General features: G+C 44.6%; 1 protein-coding gene across 1 annotated transcript in view; it reads left to right on the forward strand.

Moving 5' to 3' along the window:
* The first annotated feature begins 756 nt into the window (after nucleotides 1-756).
* The window catches only part of trim16 (tripartite motif containing 16), a 31,540-nt gene continuing 6,630 nt past the window's right edge, over nucleotides 757-25,666 (forward strand). The window contains exons 1-5 of the mRNA XM_034194474.1: nucleotides 757-1,522; nucleotides 10,501-10,596; nucleotides 10,859-11,092; nucleotides 21,147-21,318; nucleotides 21,652-21,747. Of these exons, the coding sequence (XP_034050365.1) occupies nucleotides 848-1,522; nucleotides 10,501-10,596; nucleotides 10,859-11,092; nucleotides 21,147-21,318; nucleotides 21,652-21,747 (1,273 nt within the window). The 5' untranslated portion in view covers nucleotides 757-847. The remainder of the gene's footprint in view (nucleotides 1,523-10,500; nucleotides 10,597-10,858; nucleotides 11,093-21,146; nucleotides 21,319-21,651; nucleotides 21,748-25,666) is intronic.

Genomic DNA, 25,666 nt, shown 5'->3' on the forward strand with positions numbered 1-25,666 from the left:
TGCAGTCCGGCCTTTATGGTGATGAGTTGGATGAGTGACAGCTGGTGCTGATGATGTGTGACAGCTGTCACTCCCAGTGGCTCCGACGCCCTCTCGTGCTTGAAGCCCACACTTCAAGCAGGGCGCCATCTGGTGGTGGTGGGCCAGCAGTACCTCCTCTTCAGCGGCCCACATAGTTTTTTTTGTTTGTTTTTTTTAACACCAATTTTTCCATCTGGAACTATAACTAGATGTTCCACAAACCCATAGAAACCTCTGCACTTCTCATTCCGTGTCATTTTCAAGGTAAATAAACCTACTTTTATTTTCTCAATCTAAATATTCTTTTTTTATTAAAGTTATTTTTTTTTATGTTGTGCAGTTGGATAAATCTACATGCTGACCACTAGGTGGCAGTGATTACACTGCAGCTGCTTTGTGACCTTTCACCTCCACTGTTTGCATTTCCAGTGGATTTCAGAAGTGCAGAAATGTGCAGAAGGTCACATGGTTGATTTAATCATCTGCACATGTGCACAGTCCCGTGTTGACTGACGACAGCACGTGCACATTTGACTTGCACATACAAACACTGCACGTGGGGGAATGCAATCCTACACTTTTCTGTGTCTGCTGTGCAATCTGAGCTCCAGCCTGCCGCTCTCCTCCCTGCAGGGACGGGGAGGGCACCGACTGCCGGCTCGCCCGCTTGCATGTGAGTGTTGAGGGGGTGGTTACATCTACATCATTTAGGTGTGGCTTCCTGGGATCCTCATTGTGATCCAGGAACTAAAAAGTGGCTGAACCAGTTCTCTTCACAGTATAAGAGAGTGTACGGTGAGCGTGGCTGACGTGTTAGACAGGAAACATGGCAGACGCACCAGCTGAAGAAGCAGCTCCTCTCTCCAAGCAGCATGTGTGCGGCGCGTGTTCGGCCGCGCTGAGCGGGGACGATCCGGCAGCCTGTGGACACTCTGTTTGTGGTTCCTGCCTGCAGGATAAAGGATGTCCTGAGTGTCTGCCAAGCCCTGATGTGCCTGATCCTGCTGGTGGAACCCAGGATGAAGCTCCTGTGACCAACTCCAAAGAGCTGGAAAGAGTTGACGGAAAGGCGGCAGAGGAAGTCGAAACTCAAGATCTGAAGGAGTCTGAGGGCACAGAGAAGACTGATGAGGACAAGGAAGAGGCAGACCTGGCAAAAAATGGAGCCAAGCAGGAGGTGAAAGAGAAGCCTTTGGGCCCTGATGACGTGGTGTGTGACTCTTGCATTGAGAACCCCTGCAGGGCCCTCAAGTCCTGTCTTACCTGCCTGGTGTCCTACTGCGAGGCCCATCTCCGACCTCACCTGGAGAACCCCAAGTTTCAGAACCACCGGCTGGTGGAACCCCTCCGAGACATAGAGAGACGCACGTGTGAGAACCACAAGTGGCCACTGGAGCTTTTCTGCCGCGCTGACGCCTGCTGCATCTGTCAGGACTGTGTGACCGAGGACCACAAAGGCCACAACACGGTGCCCGTGGCGGACGCCCGCAGGGACATCGAGGCAAGTCTCACTCGCTCAACTTCTTCACCATTTTAGTTTTACTTCCCAACACTGGAAGTTCACAGAGGTCATATAGTCCAACAGCATTCGATCAAAAACAGCCAAATCGTGGAAATTTTAAATAGCAAACTGAAATTTTCAGAATAGGTCCAGAAAATTGTGTAGAATCACACACTAAAAGTCCCTGTAATTCTGCTTAAGACACAACCACAGGCCAAAGCACTTGCTTATGGAAAGGACAAGAGCAATCTGGATACGGATCACCTCCAAAATTCAGTGGAGCCTTCCATGGTCTGATATCTATCTCTGGTGAAAATCTGGGGAGAATCCGTGACATAGTTTTGACGTAATCCTTCAAAACCAACATAAAGTGAAATCTTGATTCAGAAGCCAGATCACCTCCAAAATTCAGTGGAGCCTTCCATGGCCGAATATCCATCTGTGGTGAAAATTTAATCAAAATCCATGCAGCAGTTCTATCTTTATTAGTTTTTGAGATATAGAGGTCCTTTAAAATTGGGTGTGGCCATAGTTTTCCATAAAAATTGGGAGCTTCTAAAAAACTTGCAATAGTCAATCAGCGATAACTTTTGAACTGCTTATTGTAGAAGAATGAATTTTTCAGTGATTGTTCTACAGTATTATTACTCCAATCTTAACACTAACTGGTCTTATGAAGAATTTTTTTTTTTTTTTTTAATGACAGCTTCTTAAAATTCAGATAAAATATTTTCTTTTGTTTTTTTGGAGCAGCTTTGACCCTCTTTATCCCCTCTTTCAAATTTCAGATATATTATTCATATTGTCTTGTCTTGCTTGCCTCTACTGGTGGTTGGCTCTCACTGCGGTATTGTATCACTTCCTGTTCCGGAGCACAGCGGTGTTTTGCTGTATCTGTTAGCTGTTTAATCTGCGCAGTTAGATTGATCTAGTTATCTAGATTACGATTTGTTTCCCAGTGTAATCGTCACGTGCCTTAACTAAAGCACTCCTTCTGCTGAATCACCTCTAAATTATTTACACATTATTCACTTTGCGTGTTTTTAGGAATCCGCTAGCTTAGCGCAGCTACTAGCTCTTAGCCGGTTTAGCATGGCGGCTTCTCCTGTCTCTCCCGCACTTTTCTGCTCTGGGTGTGAAATGTTTAGTTATTCCTCGGCCTCCTTTAGCAGTAATGGTACTTGTAATAAGTGTAGCTTATTCGTAGCTTTGGAGGCCAGGCTGGGCGAATTGGAGACTCAGCTCCGAACCGTGGAAAATTCTACAGCTAGCCAGGCCCCTGTAGTCGGTGCGGACCAAGGTAGCTTAGCCGCCGTTAGTTTCCCTCTAGCAGATCCCGAGCAGCCGGGAAAGCAGGCCGACTGGGTGACTGTGAGGAGGAAGCGTAGCCCTAAACAGAAGCCCCGTGTACACCACCAACCCGTTCACATTTCTAACCATTTTTCCCCACTCGGCGACACACCCGCCGAGGATCAAACTCTGGTTATTGGCAACTCTGTTTTGAGAAATGTGAAGTTAGCGACACCAGCAACCATAGTCAATTGTCTTCCGGGGGCCAGAGCAGGCGACATTGAAGGAAATTTGAAACTGCTGGCTAAGGCTAAGCGTAAATTTGGTAAGATTGTAATTCACGTCGGCAGTAATGACACCTGGTTACGCCAATCGGAGGTCACTAAAATTAACATTAAATCGGTGTGTAACTTTGCAAAAACAATGTCGGACTCTGTAGTTTTCTCTGGGCCCCTCCCCAATCGGACCGGGAGTGACATGTTTAGCCGCATGTTCTCCTTGAATTGCTGGCTGTCTGAGTGGTGTCCAAAAAATGAGGTGGGCTTCATAGATAATTGGCAAAGCTTCTGGGGAAAACCTGGTCTTGTTAGGAGAGACGGCATCCATCCCACTTTGGATGGAGCAGCTCTCATTTCTAGAAATCTGGCCAATTTTCTTAAATCCTCCAAACCGTGACTATCCAGGGTTGGGACCAGGAAGCAGAGTTGTAGTCTTACACACCTCTCTGCAGCTTCTCTCCCCCTGCCATCCCCTCATTACCCCATCCCCATAGAGACGGTGCCTGCTCCCAGACCACCAATAACCAGCAAAAATCTATTTAAGCATAAAAATTCAAAAAGAAAAAATAATATAGCACCTTCAACTGCACCACAGACTAAAACAGTTAAATGTGGTCTATTAAACATTAGGTCTCTCTCTTCTAAGTCCCTGTTGGTAAATGATATAATAATTGATCAACATATTGATTTATTCTGCCTTACAGAAACCTGGTTACAGCAGGATGAATATGTTAGTTTAAATGAGTCAACTCCCCCGAGTCACACTAACTGTCAGAATGCTCGTAGCACGGGCCGAGGCGGAGGATTAGCAGCAATCTTCCATTCCAGCTTATTAATTAATCAAAAACCCAGACAGAGCTTTAATTCATTTGAAAGCTTGACTCTTAGTCTTGTCCATCCAAATTGGAAGTCCCAAAAACCAGTTTTATTTGTTGTTATCTATCGTCCACCTGGTCGTTACTGTGAGTTTCTCTGTGAATTTTCAGACCTTATGTCTGACTTAATGCTTAGCTCAGATAAGATAATTATAGTGGGCGATTTTAACACCCACACAGATGCTGGGAATGACAGCCTCAACACTGCATTTAATCTATTATTAGACTCTATTGGCTTTGCTCAAAATGTAAATGAGTCCACCCACCACTTTAATCATATCTTAGATCTTGTTCTGACTTATGGTATGGAAATAGAAGACTTAACAGTATTCCCTGAAAACTCCCTTCTGTCTGATCATTTCTTAATAACATTTACATTTACTCTGATGGACTACCCAGCAGTGGGGAATAAGTTTCATTACACTAGAAGTCTTTCAGAAAGCGCTGTAACTAGGTTTAAGGATATGATTCCTTCTTTATGTTCTCTAATGCCATATACCAACACAGTGCAGAGTAGCTACCTAAACTCTGTAAGTGAGATAGAGTATCTCGTCAATAGTTTTACATCCTCATTGAAGACAACTTTGGATGCTGTAGCTCCTCTGAAAAAGAGAGCTTTAAATCAGAAGTGCCTGACTCCGTGGTATAACTCACAAACTCGTAGCTTAAAGCAGATAACCCGTAAGTTGGAGAGGAAATGGCGTCTCACTAATTTAGAAGATCTTCACTTAGCCTGGAAAAAGAGTCTGTTGCTCTATAAAAAAGTCCTCCGTAAAGCTAGGACATCTTTCTACTCATCACTAATTGAAGAAAATAAGAACAACCCCAGGTTTCTTTTCAGCACTGTAGCCAGGCTGACAAAGAGTCAGAGCTCTGTTGAGCTGAGTATTCCATTAACTTTAACTAGTAATGACTTCATGACTTTCTTTGCTAACAAAATTTTAACTATTAGAGAAAAAATTACTCATAACCATCCCAAAGACGTATCGTTATCTTTGGCTGCTTTCAGTGATGCCGGTATTTGGTTAGACTCTTTCTCTCCAATTGTTCTGTCTGAGTTATTTTCATTAGTTACTTCATCCAAACCATCAACATGTTTATTAGACCCCATTCCTACCAGGCTGCTCAAGGAAGCCCTACCATTATTTAATGCTTCGATCTTAAATATGATCAATCTATCTTTGTTAGTTGGCTATGTACCACAGGCTTTTAAGGTGGCAGTAATTAAACCATTACTTAAAAAGCCATCACTTGACCCAGCTATCTTAGCTAATTATAGGCCAATCTCCAACCTTCCTTTTCTCTCAAAAATTCTTGAAAGGGTAGTTGTAAAACAGCTAACTGATCATCTGCAGAGGAATGGTCTATTTGAAGAGTTTCAGTCAGGTTTTAGAATTCATCATAGTACAGAAACAGCATTAGTGAAGGTTACAAATGATCTTCTTATGGCCTCGGACAGTGGACTCATCTCTGTGCTTGTTCTGTTAGACCTCAGTGCTGCTTTTGATACTGTTGACCATAAAATTTTATTACAGAGATTAGAGCATGCCATAGGTATTAAAGGCACTGTGCTGCGGTGGTTTGAATCATATTTATCTAATAGATTACAATTTGTTCATGTAAATGGGGAATCTTCTTCACAGACTAAAGTTAATTATGGAGTTCCACAAGGTTCTGTGCTAGGACCAATTTTATTCACTTTATACATGCTTCCCTTAGGCAGTATTATTAGACGGTATTGCTTAAATTTTCATTGTTACGCAGATGATACCCAGCTTTATCTATCCATGAAGCCAGAGGACACACACCAATTAGCTAAACTGCAGGATTGTCTTACAGACATAAAGACATGGATGACCTCTAATTTCCTGCTTTTAAACTCAGATAAAACAGAAGTTATTGTACTTGGCCCCACAAATCTTAGAAACATGGTGTCTAACCAGATCCTTACTCTGGATGGCATTACCCTGACCTCTAGTAATACTGTGAGAAATCTTGGAGTCATTTTTGATCAGGATATGTCATTCAAAGTGCATATTAAATAAATATGTAGGACTGCTTTTTTGCATTTACGCAATATCTCTAAAATTAGAAAGGTCTTGTCTCAGAGTGATGCTGAAAAACTAATTCATGCATTTATTTCCTCTAGGCTGGACTATTGTAATTCATTATTATCAGGTTGTCCTAAAAGTTCCCTAAAAAGCCTTCAGTTAATTCAAAATGCTGCAGCTAGAGTACTGACGGGGACTAGAAGGAGAGAGCATATCTCACCCATATTGGCCTCTCTTCATTGGCTTCCTGTTAATTCTAGAATAGAATTTAAAATTCTTCTTCTTACTTATAAGGTTTTGAATAATCAGGTCCCATCTTATCTTAGGGACCTCGTAGTACCATATCACCCCAATAGAGCGCTTCGCTCTCAGACTGCAGGCTTACTTGTAGTTCCTAGGGTTTGTAAGAGTAGAATGGGAGGCAGAGCCTTCAGCTTTCAGGCTCCTCTCCTGTGGACCAGATCAGGGAGACAGACACCCTCTCTACTTTTAAGATTAGGCTTAAAACTTTCCTTTTTGCTAACGCTTATAGTTAGGGCTGGATCAGGTGACCCTGAACCATCCCTTAGTTATGCTGCTATAGACGTAGACTGCTGGGGGGTTCCCATGATGCACTGTTTCTTTGTCTTTTTGCTCTGTATGCACCACTCTGCATTTAATCATTAGTGATCAATCTCTGCTCCCCTCCACAGCATGTCTTTTTCCTGGTTCTCTCCCTCAGCCCCAACCAGTCCCAGCAGAAGACTGCCCCTCCCTGAGCCTGGTTCTGCTGGAGGTTTCTTCCTGTTAAAAGGGAGTTTTTCCTTCCCACTGTAGCCAAGTGCTTGCTCACAGGGGGTCGTTTTGACCGTTGGGGTTTTACATAATTATTGTATGGCCTTGCCTTACAATATAAAGCGCCTTGGGGCAACTGTTTGTTGTGATTTGGCGCTATATATAAAAAAATTGATTGATTGATTTAATTTTTCTTATTATTATTCAAGAACACTCAAAAAATGGCTCATTGGATGAACTCAATTCAATTATGTGCAGGATTTCCATCTAATAAATATATGTAGCCACAACTCAAGTAAAGCACATCCATGCAACATAATGTAATTTAATTTAGTTGGGAGTACATATATTTATTAGATGGAATCCAATCCAATGAGTCAGTTTTTTGAGTGTGTCACAGAAACAAATGACTCATTGAATGAACTCAATTCAATTATAGGCAGGATTTCCATCTAATAAATATATGTAGTCAAAACTAAATTAAATTTGGATTACTTGGCATGGATGTGCTTTATTTGAGTTGGGGCTACATATATTTTATTAGATGGTAATCCTGCTCATAATTGAACTGCGTTCATCCAATTCATAAGTTTATGCATGAACTAGAAACGTGAGAAAAAATAAATTTTTATGAGTCATTAAAAAAATTTTAAAATTATTTTATGTATATTTTTCAAATATGTGCTGCCCAGCTATGACAAAGTGAACCATTAAAAAAAACAGTTGTGTCACTGGAAAGAGTATTTCTTTACTGATGAAAAAACCTGCAATATTAAGTTCATACCTTGAACCAAACTAGTTTTATTACGGTATCAGACAAACCATGTTTTACTGCAAATGGAAATGCTTTTTTAGGGCATATTGTGATATTTGTGAGGTCTCAGCAGGAATCCCACAGACATGTCTATGGGACGTGTTAACTAGGTTCGCTGGTGTTAACTAGATTCACTGATATTTTTGCTGTCCAAGCCCTCTGCTGAAATCCAGCACACTGTTTCTCTTCTCTCACTGGAGATGATAGAACAGTTTAAGCTGACAGTAGGTGGCAACACGTCTCTAATCTGATCGACTTTGACGGAATTTCCCATCCTGATTATTCCAGAGGTGCCTGGAGGTTATTTGGCTCAGTGAGACAGACGGCACCCAACAATATGCTGATTGAGGGGTTACATTGAACTGCATCTGATGAACTCTGGGGTCACTCCGAGCGGTTTCCAGGCTTTGTAGACACTCTGATGTGTTTTAGCCTTTGAAGCTCAGTCTCTCTGTGACAGTTCCTGGCCCTCAGAGTGAAGGCATTCCAATCCAGATTCCAGCAGAGATCTGGACTTGTAGTCGACACCTGTTATTTGCAGAGTGGGCTGTTGCCAAACCTCCAGCACTTTCATTAAAAGCAAGAAAGCAAACACTGTGTGATGTGAGAGAACAGCTGAGCTGACGCCGCAGCTTCCTATAATCACACACTGTTTGTACTGGAACTGTGCAGCTCATGGGTTTGAATCTCCAAACCTCCACTAAGTGAAATAATAGAAATATTAGAGTTAATAAGAGAGCTGAGCCAGATGGTAAGACTCTCGATTTCCCAGTAGATTCACGCTCCTATCCTCACATATAGTCATGAACGTTTGGTAATGACTGAAAGAGCAGGATCGTGGATGCACGTGATGGAAATGAGATTCCTCTTAAGGAATCTGAGCTCACATTCTGGGACAGAGTGAGAAACTGGAATATCTGGGAAGGACTCTGAGTAGAGCCGGTTTTTTTTTTCATTACGCCCTCTGGTTGTCTCCCTGGGAAGGTCGTCAAGACATGTCCAACTGGGAAGGGTCTCATCCCAGTTGAAAGACCCCGGACACACTGGAAGGATTATATCTCCCAGCTGGTTTGGGAATGGCTCAGAGTCCCGCAGGAAGCGTTCGAGATCTTGGCTGAGAATAGGGAAGTGAGCCACCTGTTCTACTCACACAATGACCCAAATAAACAGTAACAAATGAATGAAAGTGTGACTAAATATAAACATTAATGGTGAGATGAAACAGACTTCTGCATGACTGTTAACAGAGGAGACGACAACAGAGTAAAAGGACTTCCTCATCACGCCTTGTGTTTTCCAACAATACTGACAAACGCCAGCTACGGAAGTGTAAACTATATCGCACACATATTGTACTGCAGAATTTATTTTACGTCCAATACAGATTTGATTCTTCTTTCACCGCAGGCAGTAAACATGTTTATTCCTGGTGTACAGTTTAACATGAGGCTCCATGTGGAGGGCCTCACTTTCGGAGACAGTCACAAGTGGCCATTCAAACAACTCCAAAAGTTCTTACTTCCACATAATGAGGTTGTGTGAAAACCACCTCCCAGTAAAACATGTGTTATAACGTAGCCTGTTAGCCTTAGCTTGTTGGATAACTGTGAGGTGGGCGTGTGTTTGGACTTCCACCCAAGTCATGTTAATATTGCCTATACTTCACTTTTTACCCTTTTGTAAGTTGGCCGAGAGACTGTCAGAATCAGATACTGCACTGTTTGAGCATCAACGTTGGTGTGATGGACGTTTGTCACACAGTATTTACACAGTCTGTGGACAGACCTGCTAACATTTGGGCTAAGTTGCAACTGGCCTGTGCACGTCGTGATGCGACGGTTTGAACTATCTGCACCCTACTGAAGAGCATTGTAGGAAAAGTACTACATGAACAAACTGAAGATAAAACAATAAAAACATGCATTTTTGTGTGTTTGTAAATTTTGTCAACTGTGTTGCTAGCATGGTCCAAGCAGAGGGTCACCCCTTTGAGTCTGGTCTGCTTGAGGTTTCTTCCTCAAATCATCAGGAGTTTTTCCTTACCACTGTCACCCGTGTGCTTACTCTGGGGGTTAATAAGGTTAGACCTTACTTGTGTGAAGCGCCTTGAGGCAACTTTGTTGTGATTTGGTGCTATATAAATTGAAATGCATGAACAAGAGCAATCAGAGATTTCTGATGTATGCCAATCCGGATCTGGATCACCTCCAAAATTCAGTGGAGTCTTCTATGGCGTAATACTGTGTCTATCTGTGGTGAAAATCTGGTGAGAATCCATGAAGTAGTTTTGACGGAATCCTTCAAAGCGTATTTAAAGTGAAATCTTGATCCAGAATCTGGAATCAGATCTGGATCACCTCCAAAATTTAATGGAGTCTTCCATGGCCTAATATCTATGTGCTGAAAATTTCATCAAAATCTGTGCAGTAGTTTTGACGTAATAATGCTAACAGGCAGACAAATAAATAAACGCTGATGATTTAATTACGTTGTTGGCGGACGTAATTAGAGTAACTCCTTAACAAAAGACCATAATGTAAAGCTGATTGTTCGTTTCTGCTGTTGATGTGTTCCACTTTCATTCCATTTGGAGAAATATAACTGTTCCCTCAGAGTCTGAACTTTATGGAAACAAAATTATTCATCTTGAGTACCATCTTCGCCTGGGCCTGTCCAAGGAATTCCGACTCGTCTCTGTAGCTCAGTAATACATTACTGTTTGAAAATCAGATACATGCAGTGACATAGGAAGGGTGACTGCAGAACAGAACGGCCACAATGTTTAGTGTTTCCCAAATCGGTGACAGATTTGCGTACGGGTGAGATGTTAGGATTGGACATAGTTTCTGTGCGCCTGCATAGTTTGTGGCTGAATGGTGTCTTTATTTAACCACAGAAAGAATTGAAGGAGAAGCAGACTGAGATGGTGAAGACGGTGACGGCAGCGGAGAATGCCATTAACAAACTCCAACTCAACACAGTCTCCATCAAGGTAAATGAACTGAGTCATCTGCACATTGTCACGAGAATGTCTCAATACCCTGTGAGAGGGTGGCAGCTAGTTTTGGCCCGGAGCACCCAGGCTGTCAGATCTGCCCAAACCTGACAGGTTTCCCAACACTGAAACCGGGGAAACTGGTGTTTGTCACGAGGTGGTGTCGACACTTTGTAAGGCATCGAGGTATTTCCCACTGAGGTTGCAGTTTCTTGACTCATAACTCCTGAATGTGATGCGCACTGTTCTGCTATTCCAGAATTCTGTGACTGAGGTGCGAGCAGTAATCGCGAGCCAGTTTGAGAACCTTCAGGCAGAGGTGGAGCGGGCCAAGCGGGAGGTGACCGAGATCCTAGAGGCGGAGGAGAAGCAGGCGCTGAGTCAGGCCAAAGGTATACGGGCTCACCTGGAGCAGAGGTGCACAGAGCTGAAGAAGACTCAGGCGCAGGTGGAGAAGCTCTCCAGAAACAAGAATAATGTGGATTTCCTCCAGGTACATGTCCCAGATCTCAGCAAAGTTCTAATGTGTCCCTCAAACAAACATCGATATGATCTTATGAATCTGCAGTTGGTCTGGACTCTGGACTGTACCAGGTGTGCAGAGAACTCTGCATCCTGGGTTTCATGCATGCATGTCCATCTCTTGTGGGAATTCCACCCTAAATTGTTGCAAATGACCCATTGTACTGATGACCTCTTGCACAGAGGCATTTCTTCAAAACTGACCAATCACTGCTCACCATAACCCTTCCTTCTGTCTTGCAAAAAGAAAGTCAGTAATGACCATGAGTATGACCTCTTGATTATAGACATTACAAGTTGTTAAATGAGCCATAGTTTGTCCATATTTGTTTTACTGACACAATGGCTGCCTTGGTTACTATGGAAATCACCTAAAGCCTATTCCTTGCAATTATTTTTGCGTTTGCCTTGGTTACCACGGTAACCATTTAAAGCCTAACCCTGCATCCAATCACTCCCCAGCTGTTACTGTAGTACATATACAAGATGTAAGGAAACAAGTAGTAAGGACTTAATACCTACTACATACAGATGTACTAGTACTACACCACTGCCATCTTACCTGTGCTTTGACCTGCAGGTTTACAGATGACGCATATGCCACAAAAACTTCTTTTTTGCAACAGCAGAATTTTTAAACTGGTTTCTAATATTTCATAAATGTATATTTGCACAATGCCATGGCCACTTCTTGTATGCCCTCTGTTGTCTCTGAATTTTCTCAGGAAATACTTCTTCTTTGGTTTCCAGTCTTTGGCAGCTTCATGGGAGATTGTAGTGGAGCCCTTTTGCACACTATAGAGGTAGTAGATGATTCAGGTAGAGTTAAACTACTAACCTTCTGTTGAGTATTAAGATACTCTGCAGATTGTGAAATAGTAAGCTTGTATTAGTTTTTGTGTGTAGTTTATTTCTCACCATTACTTTGGAGCAGTGTTTGCATTTGATAACTGTTGGGAAAGTGTAGTGACACGGACCCACGACAGGGGACGTAAATGAACGGACAATAGATGAGCCAAAAATACAACACTTTACTGTTGTGAAATGTGCACAACGAAATACAGACAAATGCAGAATTTGGATTATAGTCAAATGTACAAAGGTGACGTGTGGCCAGGCTCGAGGATAGGAGACGTCCGTCCAGAGAAGAGCCGGATCCCACACGATTTCCACTGCCACTGAACCCGGAGGATACTGGAGCCGCCAAGTCCGGAGTCCCCAGGTGGCCACCATCTCTGGCTGTCGGATCTGGTACTGCTGGCAGGAAACAAAAACAGAAAACGAGGTGAGTGTGGTGACACTCAGCAACTCCTCGCACACAGTTCAGATAATGCAGGTGGGAATTACACCTCCACCTCCGCAAATACGAACACAGTCTTTCTACAGATCTGATACAGACGCTTGTCTTCACGGGTCGGGAAGGGTGCGGCTTGTCACCCTGTCGTCCGCGACCAGCTCAGCCTCCAGCTGACACAAGCTACCAGGAACTCCTGTAGAGAATCAGGCAACGATTACGTGCAATACGGCACAAGCTCCTCTTCACCCAGGAGCGTTCCTCAGGTCCATACCCCTCCCTGTCCACCAAGTACTGGAACCCCCGGCCCTTTCGATGGACATCCAGGAGCCGGCACACCGTCCAAGCCGGCTCCCCGTCGATGATCCGGGCAGGAGGCAGCGCCGGTCCAGGAGCACAGAGGGGTGAGGTGTGGTGTGGTTTGAGTCTGGAGACGTGGAATACTGGGTGGATCCGCAGTGAAGCTGGGAGTTGGAGCTTCAATGCGGCCGGACTGAGGACTTTGAGGATCTTGAAGGGGCCAATGTACGTGTCCTTCAGTTTCGGGGAGTCCACCTGGAGAGGAATGTCCTTTGTAGATAACCACACCTCCTGCTTGGGCTGGTATGCAGGGGCCGGGGAACGCCGGCGGTCTGCATGGGCCTTAGCCCTCGTCCAGGCCTTCAACAAGGCAGAACGGGCGGTGCGCCACACCCGACGGCATCTTCGCAGGTGGGCCTGGACCGTGGGCACACCAACCTCCACCACGGGAAACAATGGGGGCTGGTACCCCAGACACACCTCAAACGGGGAGAGGCCGGTGGCAGAAGACACCTGGCTGTTATGTGCGTACTCGATCCAGGCCAGATGGTCAGTCCAGGCCATCGGGTGCGCGGATGTCACACAGCGGAGGGTCTGTTCAAGTTCCTGGTTGGCCCGCTCTGCCTGTCCATTCGTCTGTGGGTGATACCCAGACGAGAGGCTCACGGTGGCCCCCAGTTCTCTGCAGAAACTCCTCCAGACCTGTGAGGAGAACTGAGGACCACGATCCGAGACAATGTCAGTTGGTATCCCATGCAGACGCACGACGTGGTGGACCAGAAGGTCAGCTGTCTCCTGGGCTGTTGGGAGCTTCAGGAGGGCCACGAAGTGGGCCGCCTTGGAGAATCGGTCCACTACCGTGAGGATGGTCATCATACCCTGGGACAGTGGGAGGCCCGTGACAAAGTCCAGGCCGATGTGGGACCAGGGGCGATGAGGCACAGGTAACGGCTGGAGGAGTCCTTGTGCTCTGTGATGATTGGCCTTGCCCCTGGCACAGATGGTACAGGCCTGGAAATAATCCCGGACGTCGGCTTCCATAGACACCCACCAGAAGCGCTGCCGGACCACTGCCACGGTCCTTCGCACCCCTGGGTGACAGGAGAGCTTGGAACCATGACAGAAGTCCAGGACTGCAGCTCTGGCCTCTGGTGGGACGTAGAGGCAGTTCTTCGGGCCCGTTCCTGGGTCCGGGCTCTGTGCCAGGGCCTCCCAGACGGTCTTCTCCACGTCCCAGGTGAGGGTGGCCACAATAGTGGACTCAGGAATGATGGACTCCGGCGGATCCAACAGTTCCGTTTTGACTTCGTCTTCGTGAACCCAGGACAAGGTGTCCGATCTTTGATTCTTGGTCCCGGGGCGGTAGGTGATCCGGAAGTCAAAACGCCCGAAGAACAATGACCAGCGGGCTTGCCTGGGGTTCAGCCGCTTGGCGGTCCTGATATACTCCAGGTTCCGATGGTCCGTGAAAACCGTGAATGGTACCGCAGCTCCCTCCAACAGATGTCTCCACTCCTCAAGAGCCTCTTTCACTGCGAGGAGTTCCCGATTGCCCACATCATAGTTCTGTTCAGCCGGGGTCAACCTGCGTGAAAAATAGGCACATGGGTGGAGAACCTTGTCGGACTCCCCGCTCTGGGACAGCACGGCTCCTATCCCTGAGTCAGAGGCATCCACTTCAACCACAAACTGGCGGCTAGGATCGGGCTGCACCAGAACTGGTGCAGTCGAAAACCGACGTTTCAACTCCCGAAACGCGGCCTCGCACCGATCCGACCAGGTGAAGGGGACTTTAGAGGAGGTCAGGGCTGTCAGGGGACTAACTACCTGACTATAGCCCTTAATGAACCTCCTATAAAAGTTTGCACTGTTGCAGCTTCCTACAGCTTGTGGGTTGGGGCCAATCTCTCACCGCCGCAACCTTGGCCGGATCAGGTGTGACGGAGTTGGAGGAGATGATAAACCCCAGGAAGGACAAAGAAGTGCGGTGGAACTCGCACTTCTCGCCCTTCACAAACAGCCGGTTCTCCAACAACCGCTGCAGGACCTGACGTACATGCTGGACATGGGTCTCAGGATCCGGGGAAAAGATGAGTATATCGTCTAGATACATGAAGACGAATCGGTGCAGGAAGTCCCGCAAGACGTCATTTACCAAAGCCTGAAACGTCGCGGGGGCGTTAGTGAGGCCAAACGGCATGACCAGGTACTCAAAATGACCTAACGGGGTGTTGAATGCCGTCTTCCACTCGTCTCCCTTCCGGATCCGAACCAGGTGATACGTGTTCCTAAGATCAAGTTTGGTGAAGATTTGGGCTCCATGCAGGGGCGTGAACCCTGAATCTAACGGGGCAGAGAGTATCGGTTGCGAACTGTGATCTCGTTCAGCCCTCTGTAATCAATGCATGGACGGAGTCCGCCGTCTTTCTTGCCCACAAAAAGAAACTGGCACCCATCGGGGAGGTGGAGTTCCGGATCAGCCCAGCAGCTAACGAGCCCCGGATGTAGGTCTCCATTGATTCGCGTTCAGGACATGAGAGGTTGTACAGCCTGCTGGACGGGTACTCAACGCCCGGGATCAAATCAATGGCACAATCGTACGGCCGGTGAGGGGGAAGAGTGAGTGCCAGATCTTTGCTGAAAATGTCAGCAAGATCGTGGTACTCTTCAGGCACCGCTGTCAGATTGGGGGGGACTTTAACCTCCTCATTAGCAGTCAAACCGGGGGGAACCGAGGATCCTAAACACTCCCGGTGGCAGGTTTCGCTCCACTGAGCCACAACCCCAGACGGCCAATCAATCCGGGGATTGTGTTTTATCATCCATGGGAAGCCCAAAATTACGCTGGAGGTAGAAGGAGTTACATAAAACTCTATCTCCTCCCGATGATTCCCAGACACTACCAGAGTTACTGGTTGTGTCTTGTGTGTAATTAAGGGAAGAAGGGTGCCATCTAGCACCCGTACCTTCAGTGGTGAATGGAGCACCACTAGAGGGAGCCCTACTTCCCTTGCCCATCTGCTGTCCAGCAGATTCCCTTCCGACCCCATATCCACCAGTGCTGGGGCTTGAAGGGTTAGATCCCCACTCAGGATCATAACTGGGAGCCGTGCAGAAATGCGTGTGTGTCCCACGTGAATTTCCTGGCCCAATCTTAGCCCAGTTCCTAAGAGCGAGCATTGGTGTTTAACCGTTTGGGGCAGTCTCTCTGCTGATGCTCGCTCGAGCCACAGATAAAGCACTCCCCACGGGCCAGTCTCCTCTGTCTATTGGAAGCTCTAAATTTAGCCCTGCTCGTGTCCATAGCATCATCAGCAGGGGGAGCTGTTGTCGCACGGAGCGCTGAGGCTGAGGAGTGTGGGGAGGGCGGAACTTTTTCGGACCCGGAAGGGAGAGGAACGTGTGCCTGGTCACGTCCTTCGTCTCGCTCCCGACAGCGTTCTTCTAACCAATTGTCCAATTGTATAACTAGATCAATAAGCCCGTCCAAATCCCGCGGCTCATCCTTAGCCACCAGATGCTCCTTCAGGACCGACGACAGTCCGTTTACGAAGGCGGCGCGGAGTGCAGCAGTATTCCAGCCGGACCTCGCAGCCGCGATGCGGAAGTCGACCGCATACTCGGGTGCACTCCGACGCCCCTGTCTCATAGACAGCAGCACTGTTGAAGCAGTCTTGCCTCTGTTTGGGTGATCAAAAACTGTTCTGAACTCCCTCACACACCCAGAATATGTCTTTCGGAGCCGTGAATTCTGCTCCCAAAGCGCCATAGCCCAGGTGCGTGCCTCACCTCGAAGCAAATTGATCACATAAGCCACCCAGCTGGATTCTGACGCATACATGACAGGACGCTGTGCAAAGACGAGTGAACACTGCATTAAGAAGTCAGCGCACGTCTCCACACAGCCTCCGTACGGTTCCGGGGGACTTATGAATGCTTCAGAGGATGGTGGGGGGGTTCGTTGAATGACCAGTGGAATGTCTGTATTTGGCACCAGGACAGCAGGAGGAAGGGCTGCAGCCGCACCCTTTGCGCGTGCTTCCACCTGAGCGGTGAGAGCCTCCATCCTACGATTGAGTATGACGTTCTGTTCGGTCATTAAATCTAACCGAGCAGTGAAGGCGGTGAGGATTTGCTGAAACTCACCTACCACGCCTCCTGCTGGCACCTGTGCACCCTGCTCTTCCATTGGTTGTTCACTCGATGGTTGATGCCCCTCGGAATCCATGACGTTGGCCGAGATATCAAGTTAGGAAAGTGTAGTGACAAGGAACCACGACAGGGGGTGTAAATGAACGGACAATAGATGAGCCAAAAATACAACACTTTACTGTTGTGAAATGTGCACAACGAAATACAGACAAATGCAGAATTTGGATTATAGTCAAATGTACAAAGGTGACGTGTGGCCAGGCTCGAGGATAGGAGACGTCAGTCCAGAGAAGAGCCTGATCCCACACGATTTCCACTGCCACGGAACCCGGAGGATACTGGAGCCGCCAAGTCCTGAGTCCCCAGGTGGCCACCGTCTCCGGCTGTCGGATCTGGTACTGCTGGCAAGAAACAAAAACAGAAAACGAGGTGAGTGTGGTGACACTCAGCAACTCCTCGCACACAGTTCAGATAATGCAGGTGGGAATTACACCTCCACCTCCGCAAATATGAACACAGTCTTTCTACAGATCTAATACAGACACTTGTCTTCACGGGTCGGGAAGGGTGCGGCTTGTCACCCTGTCGTCCGCGACCAGCTCAGCCTCCAGCTGACACAAGCCTCCAGGAAGTCCTGTAGAGAATCAGACAACGATTACGTGCGATACGGCACAGACTAAGGCTGAGGAAATTACCTCCAATGGTAGGCGATATCTCGGCAGCGGGGTGGAGATGTCGTCCGGCCTTTGTGGAATGGTTGATAATGTGGAGATAGGTGACAGCTGTCATGAGTTGAAGAGTGACAGCTGTCACTCCCGGCTGTTCCCGTGAGGCGGCAGCGCCCTCTCGTGCCTGAAGCCCGCACTTCAGGCAGGGCGCCCTCTGGTGGTGGGCCAGCAGTACCTCCTCTTCAGCGACCCACACAACAATAACCATCTCAAAGCATATTTCTCTGGCAAACTGTCTGCATTTTTTGAACTAAAAAACTACTTTTCACAACAGCTCTATTTGCCTTGGGTGCCATGGCAACTATCTAAAAGCCAACGGCTACATCCCAATATTCATTCTACAACCCCTGGCAAAAATTATGGAATCACCGGCCTCAGAGGATGTTCATTCAGTTGTTTAATTTTGTAGAAAAAAAAGCAGATCACAGACACGACACAAAACTAAAGTCATTTCAAATGGCAACTTTCTGGCTTTAAGAAATACTATAAGAAATCAGTAAAAAAATTGTGGCAGTCAGTAACGGTTACTTTTTTAGACCAAGCAGAGGGAAAAAAATATGGAATCACTCAATTCTGAGGAAAAAATTATGGAATCATGAAAAACAAAAGAACGCTCCAACACATCACTAGTATTTTGTTGCACCACCTCTGGCTTTTATAACAGCTTGCAGTCTCTGAGGCATGGACTTAATGAGTGACAAACAGTACTCTTCATCAATCTGGCTCCAACTTTCTCTGATTGCTGTTGCCAGATCAGCTTTGCAGGTTGGAGCCTTGTCATGGACCATTTTCTTCAACTTCCACCAAAGATTTTCAATTGGATTAAGATCCGGACTATTTGCAGGCCATGACATTGACCCTATGTGTCTTTTTGCAAGCAATGTTTTCAAAGTTTTTGCTCTATGGCAAGATGCATTATCATCTTGAAAAATGATTTCATCATCCCCAAACATCCTTTCAATTGATGGGAAAAGAAAAGTGTCCAAAATATCAACGTAAACTTGTGCATTTATTGATGATGTAATGACAGCCATCTCCCCAGTACCTTTACCTGACATGTAGCCCCATATCATCAATGACTGTGGAAATTTACATGTTCTCTTCAGGCAGTCATCTTTATAAATCTCATTGGAACGGCACCAAACAAAAGTTCCAGCATCATCACCTTGCCCAATGCAGATTCGAGATTCATCACTGAATATGACTTTCATCCAGTCATCCACAGTCCACCAGTCATCCACAGTCCACGATTGCTTTTCCTTAGCCCATTGTAACCTTGTTTTATTCTGTTTAGGTGTTAATGATGGCTTTCGTTGAGCTTTTCTGTATGTAAATCCCATTTCCTTTAAGCGGTTTCTTACAGTTTGGTCACAGACGTTGACTCCAGTTTCCTCCCATTCGTTCCTCATTTGTTTTGGTTTGCATTTTCAATTTTTGAGACATATTGCTTTTTCTGTCTTGACGCTTTGATGTCTTCCTTGGTCTACCAGTATGTTTGCCTTTAACAACCTTCCCATGTTGTTTGTATTTGGTCCAGAGTTTAGACACAGCTGACTGAACAACCAACATCTTTTGCAACATTGCATGATGATTTACCCTCAGATGACATCTCTCGTGTTAGAGCCATGATTCATGTCAGTCCACTTGGTGCAACAGCTCTCCAAGGTGTGATCACTCCTTTTTAGATGCAGACTAATGAGCAGATCTGATTTGATGCAGGTGTTAGTTTTGGGGATGAAAATTTACAGGGTGATTCCATAATTTATTCCTCAGAATTGAATGAGCCCATATTTTTTTCCCTCTGCTTGGTCTAAAAAAGTAACCGTTACTGACTGCCACAATTTTTTTTTCCTGATTTCTTATAGTGTTTCTTAAAGCCAGAAAGTTGCCATTTGAAATTACTTTAGTTTTGTGTCATGTCTGTGATCTGCTTTTTTTCTACAAAATTAAACAACTGAATGAACATCCTCCAAGGCTGGTGATTCCATAATTATTGCCAGGGGTTGTAGGTTTACTATACAGTCAGCAGAAAGCAGTATGTCATATTACGTAGGGTGTCCCAACACTCAGTCTGCATTTTGTAGTAGTCAAACTGTACCTGGATGACGTATTACTACCATTGTTTTTAAATGGACGACACTACACTGTACGATGATGCAGCTGGATCCTGGTAACCGACGAAGAAATTCAAAAAAGATAGCGGACATGTAGCAAACTGCAGCAGAAAGTCTGCCACTGCAAAATCTGTAACCATTTGGGTCAATGGACAGTAAGAGATGGCAGCGGTGCAGTATGCCTAAATTGTGTGCCTAGTACTTGCTCACTTTCTTCTATTACACACTACAGTAACTGTTGGGTTGTGGGTTCCTAACTGATGTTAGCCCCTACTAAGTTTTTGGATGTTGGGTATTTCTCGCCATTATCTTCAGTAATATTCTCAATGGTCAACCATGTTTTTTCTGACACTATATAGGGAGGGGTGTTATTTCAAAAAATTTGGAAATCTATAAATGTTTGCATGGAATATGGAAATTTACATGGAATAAACCATAACAGTATAATTTTTCGGTCATTTGGTTCCAAAAACCCATATGGACGGAACGTTTGAAAATTTCAAGTAACGCGTGTGTCATATATGTGCTGTTGACATAGAAAACCACTCTGTTGCTTATAATTAGTTAATTGTGGCCATGTCATTCTTTACATGTGATGATTATACTCAACTGTTGTTCCTGAAGTAAAAACTACATAGATTTTGTTTGTTACAATTAATCGGAACATATGTACTGAAATTAGGTTTTTTGTCAGTTACTCTTAAAAAACACCAGATAGGCTTATTGTTACTATAGACGTTGAATATAAATGTGGAGTTAAGCAACATTTGGAGCCAAATTTCAAGTCTCTAGGTGCAGCGGTTCTCAAGATATGACATGTTTGTCGATATTTTTAGCGATTTTTGAACCCGATATCTTCACTGGCTCTGTCCATATGGGTTTTTAGAACCAAATGACCCAAAATTTATCCTGCTATGGTTTATTCCGTGTATATTTCCATATTCTATGCAAACATTTATGGATTTCCAATTTTTTTGAAATAACACCCCTCCCTAACTATACCGCTGTAATACAGGGTATTGCAATTGGACTCACTTGGAAACAGTTGAGCGATTTTTTTTTTTTTTTTTTTTTTTTTTCTCCAACAAAATTGGGAGTAGGAACATTCTTTTGGTGCATGTCAATCTGTGGTCTCAAACAAAAACACTGACACCTGCGAGGAGTAATAGGAAGACAGAGATCGGGAACGAGAGGAACAGTAGTAGCCAGTAAACCAGTATTGATCACTATGTCTGGTATTTATATTGTGTATTTCTATTTGCAAACTGTTTTTCTTTTTTACTTTCACTTTTGAACTCTGTGCTTCTCATCCAGTGTGCTGCTATACAATGCTGCTGGAACCTCAGTTTCCCTAAGCGAGTCTTCCCAAGGGATCAATAAAGTTCTATCTAATCTATATTAAAGCTCATGCTTTTATCTTTGACATTTGTTCTCCAGGAGTATGCAGAATGGAAGAAACAAGTCGCTGACGTTTCTCTGCCTGGCGTTTACATCGGCCTCATGGACCGCCTGCACTCCTTCAGCCGTGTGATCGTTGACTCCACGCAGGAGCTGTGCACCATGCTAGTATCTTCCTACGTGGAAAGGGTTAAAGAGACGTGCAAAAACAGTAAGGCCAGAGCGAAACCTAAACAATCCACCTGAGTTAGCAATGCAGAGATAATCCACCGCCTATCTGGGCGTGTTTACACATGCAAAAGAATCATATGTTGTGTGTCACAGTTTTGGAGCTCAGGTTCACTGTGTGTGTGTACACACACACTTTGTATCAGCAAGAGTAAATGCCACTGGTGTGGTTCATGAGTCACCTCATGAGCTCGTGCTAATGTGTCACTTACGGGTGCTGAAGAACAACCAATATGTATGACTTATGTAGGTTTTTATGTAAAGAAATTTAAAAAGTGTTACGTTTGAAGACAAAAAATATTTCCTTCTATTTCAGACAAGATGGGAATAAAGACCACTGTCCAGCAGATTGTGGCAACCAAGCAGAACATGACTTTACCGGATCCAGTGACACGTTCTGACTTCCTCAAGTGTAAGTTTATTTGGATGCAGTCCTGAGAGTCTGTAGTACGAGACCCTGTGAGTCATTAGACCCTCTTGATTAACAGGACATGCACAGGAATAATAGAGTGGGTCACTGGGTCAGTTACTCTGTGAAAACTACAGTATATTCAGCTTTGACATTTTGGATTGTGATAGATACAGAACCTCATATTTTGGCATCTTTTTAATGCAGTAAATTGCAATTATTCTCTTATACACTTTGGATTAATGGGGAATCTTGGCACAGTGGGCCACGTCTTGACACGTAAAGTCGACCTTTAATTTGCATGTGATTTATGAAGTTGCGGATCAAGCTATGGGTATTTTACAGCGCCATATAGTGGTCATATACGTATATTAAAGTAAGATCTTTTGGCTTCTGTCGCTTAACTCTGGGTTGCTGCAGCAGACCTGATTATGGATCTGCATGTTGATATTGGCACAAGTTTTATGCCTTTCCTGAAGCAAACCTATACATGCAGAATGGGCATGGGTCTTGAATCAGGAACCTACTGTTTTGAAAGCAAGTGCTCTGACCACTTATCCACACGCTGTACAACCCCAGTTCCAACAAAGTTGGGACATTGTGTAAAATGTAAATAAAAACCGAATGCAATGATTTGCAAATCCTTTTCAACCTATATTCAATTGAATACACCACAAAGACAAGATATTTAATGTTCAGACTGATAAACCTTTTGTTTTTGTGCAAATATTTGCTCATTTTGAAATGCATGCCTGCAACACGTTTCAATAAAGCTGGGACAGTGGTATGTTTACCACTGCGTTACATCACCTTTCCTTCTAACAACACTCAATAAGCATTTGGGAACTGAGGACACTAATTGTGAGTGTCATGATTGGGTATAAAAGGAGCATCCCCAAAAGGTTCAGCCGTTCACAAGCAAAGATGGGGTGAGGATCACCACTTTGTGAACAACTGCGTGAAAAAATAGTCCATCAGTTTAAGAACAATGTTTCTCAAAGTTCTATTGCAAGGAATTTAGGGATTCCATCATCTACAGTCAATAATATAATCAGAAGATTCAGAGAATCTGGAGAACTTTCTACACGTAAGCAGCAATGCTGAAAACCAACATTGAATGCCCGTGACTTTCAATCCCTCAGGTGGTACTGCATTAAAAAACTGACATCATTGTGTAAAGGATCTTACCGCGCGGGCTCAGGAACACTTCAGAAAACCATTGTCAGTTAACACAGTTCGTCGCTACATCTACAAGTGCAAGTTAAAACTCTACCATGCAAAGCGAAAGCCATACATCAACAACATCCAGAAACACCACCGCATTCTCTGGGCCCGAACTCATTTGAAATGGACAGACACAAAGTGGAAAAGTGTGCTGTGGTCTGATAAGTCCACATTTCAAATTGTTTTTGGAAAAAGGAAAAAGACCATCCAGATTCTTACCAGCGCAAAGTTCAAAAGCCAGCATCTGTGATGGTGTCGGGGTGTGTTAGTGCCCATGGCATGGACAACCTACTCATCTGTGATGGCACCATCAATGCTGAAAGGTACATCCAGGTTTTGGAGCAACACATGCTGCCATCCAAGCAACGTCTTTTTCAGGGACGTCCCTGCTTATTTCAGCAAGACAATGCCAAGACACATTCTGCACGAGTTACAACAGCGTGGCTTCATAGTAAAAGAGTGTGGGTACTAGACTGGCCTGTCTGGAGTCCAGACCTGTCGCCCATTGAAAATGTGTGGTGTATTATGAAGTGCAAAATATCTTGTCATTGTGGTGTATTCAACTGAATATAGTTTGAAGAGGATTTGCAAATCATTGTATTCTGTTTTTAATTGCCTTTTACACAACGTCCCAACTTCATTGGAATTGGGGTTGTATATGATAGAGCGAGTAAGCAGTCAACGTTGCTGATGAGTTCACCACAGAGTCTCATTGCAGTTACTGTCATGGATGTCCTGATAATTTCAAGCTTTTAATGATGTCTTTGAACTGTTCTTTTGCCATGGTTGAATGATTCTACATCATTAATTACTTTAAAAAGCAAGAACGGGGTGCACAAGTTTGAATTTATTTTGGAGCTTCTCTAATCCACTCAGGGTCAAAATTATACATACAGGTTTAAATAAATACATACACCACCACTAATATTTGGTTAAATGTCCCTGAGCAAGCTCCATCTCAACCAGGTACTTTTGGTAGCGATCAACAACCTTCTGGCTTAATTCTGGCTGGATATGTGAACACTCGTCTCTGCAGAATCATTGAAATTGGTTGGTTTGCTGCCACATACCAGGTTTTTCAGCGTAGCCCACAAATTTTCAGTGGGATTGAGGTTGGGCTTTGGGAAGGCCATTCCAGTTTTCACATGCATTTGGGTTGTTGTCCTGTCGGAACACCCATTTGTGGCAAAATTTCAACAGTCTCGCTGTTGATTTGACGTGACGTTGAAGAATTTGGAGGTAGTCCCCCTCCTTTATTATTCCATCCACTTTGTGTAGTGCACAGTACCACTGGCAGCAAAACAGCCAAAGAGCGTGATCCTTCCACCACCGTGCTTGACACCACTTTTACTCCTCCAAACATACTTCTTGTCATTGTGGCAAATAGCTCATTCTTTGGCTCGTCTGACCATATAACGTTTCTCCAGAAGGCGTTTTGCTTGCCCATGTGGGCAGCTGCAAATTTCATTATTGCTTGAAGGTGTCAGTTTTGGAGCACGGGCTTGTTTCTTGGTTGACGCCCTCTCAGTCCATGGTGATGCAAAAATATCTTCACAGTGATGCTGGTGTTCTGGCAGTTTTTAGGTCATGACAGGCCTGAGCCTTGGTGGTTCCTGTGTTCTTCCTGAACGTCCTAATCAGTTTCCTTTCAGAATCAAAATAGCCTTTATTCACCAAAATACACCAGAATACAAGGAATATGACTCTGGTTTGAACTGTACTGTCTCTGTATGAGCGTGTGTAAATATACACTCAATAATTCATAGTAAAATGTGTGAAAAATGTGTGCAAATGAAAAACAGACAAACAGATTGAAGTTGTACATGAACTGGTGAGTGTTTTGACAGGTTAAATTGTTCATCAGTGAGTGTGATGGCCTGTGGAAAGAAACTGTTCCTGTGTCTGGTTGTTTTGAACATAGACATTATAAAGAGTAGACGCCGCATCGACCACTACCACGTATTGGTACTGACGAGCTGTGGGGCCGCCATCTTAGACTGGTCATCCGACCCGCTCCACTCAGTGCTGTTTGGCAGACACAGCGCATTTAATCCATCATAATTGATTTTCACCCGTTTTTTTTTTTTTTTTCTGCAAACGTCACGCATGTAGCTATGGACAAATGGTTTGTCGTATTTTAATATTCATAGTGGGATTAACAGCAATAGAATATTCTGATATAGACTAGACTGTAGACAGGTATTTTGCAAACACTGTAAACACAGACATTATGCACACACACTAATATATGATAGAGAAGCAGATAGTGTCAGTAAAGTCAACTAATTTAGTCATTTGAAGAGACATATATATATATATATATATATATATATATATACACTCAACAAAAATATAAACGCAACACTTTTGGTTTTGCTCCCATTTTGTATGAGATGAACTCAAAGATCTAAAACTTTTTCCACATACACAATATCACCATTTCCCTCAAATATTGTTCACAAACCAGTCTAAATCTGTGATAGTGAGCACTTCTCCTTTGCTGAGATAATCCATCCCTCTTCACAGGTGTGCCATACCAAGATGCTGATTAGACACGATGATTAGTGCACAGGTGTGCCTTAGACTGTCCACAATAAAAGGCCACTCTGAAAGGTGCAGTTTTTTTTTATTGGGGGGGGGATAATAGTCAGTATCTGGTGTGACCACCATTTGCCTCATGCAGTGCAACACATCTCCT

Source organism: Thalassophryne amazonica, chromosome 18, assembly GCF_902500255.1.
Source record: "Thalassophryne amazonica chromosome 18, fThaAma1.1, whole genome shotgun sequence".
In the NCBI taxonomy this organism is placed as follows: Eukaryota; Metazoa; Chordata; class Actinopteri; order Batrachoidiformes; family Batrachoididae; genus Thalassophryne; species Thalassophryne amazonica.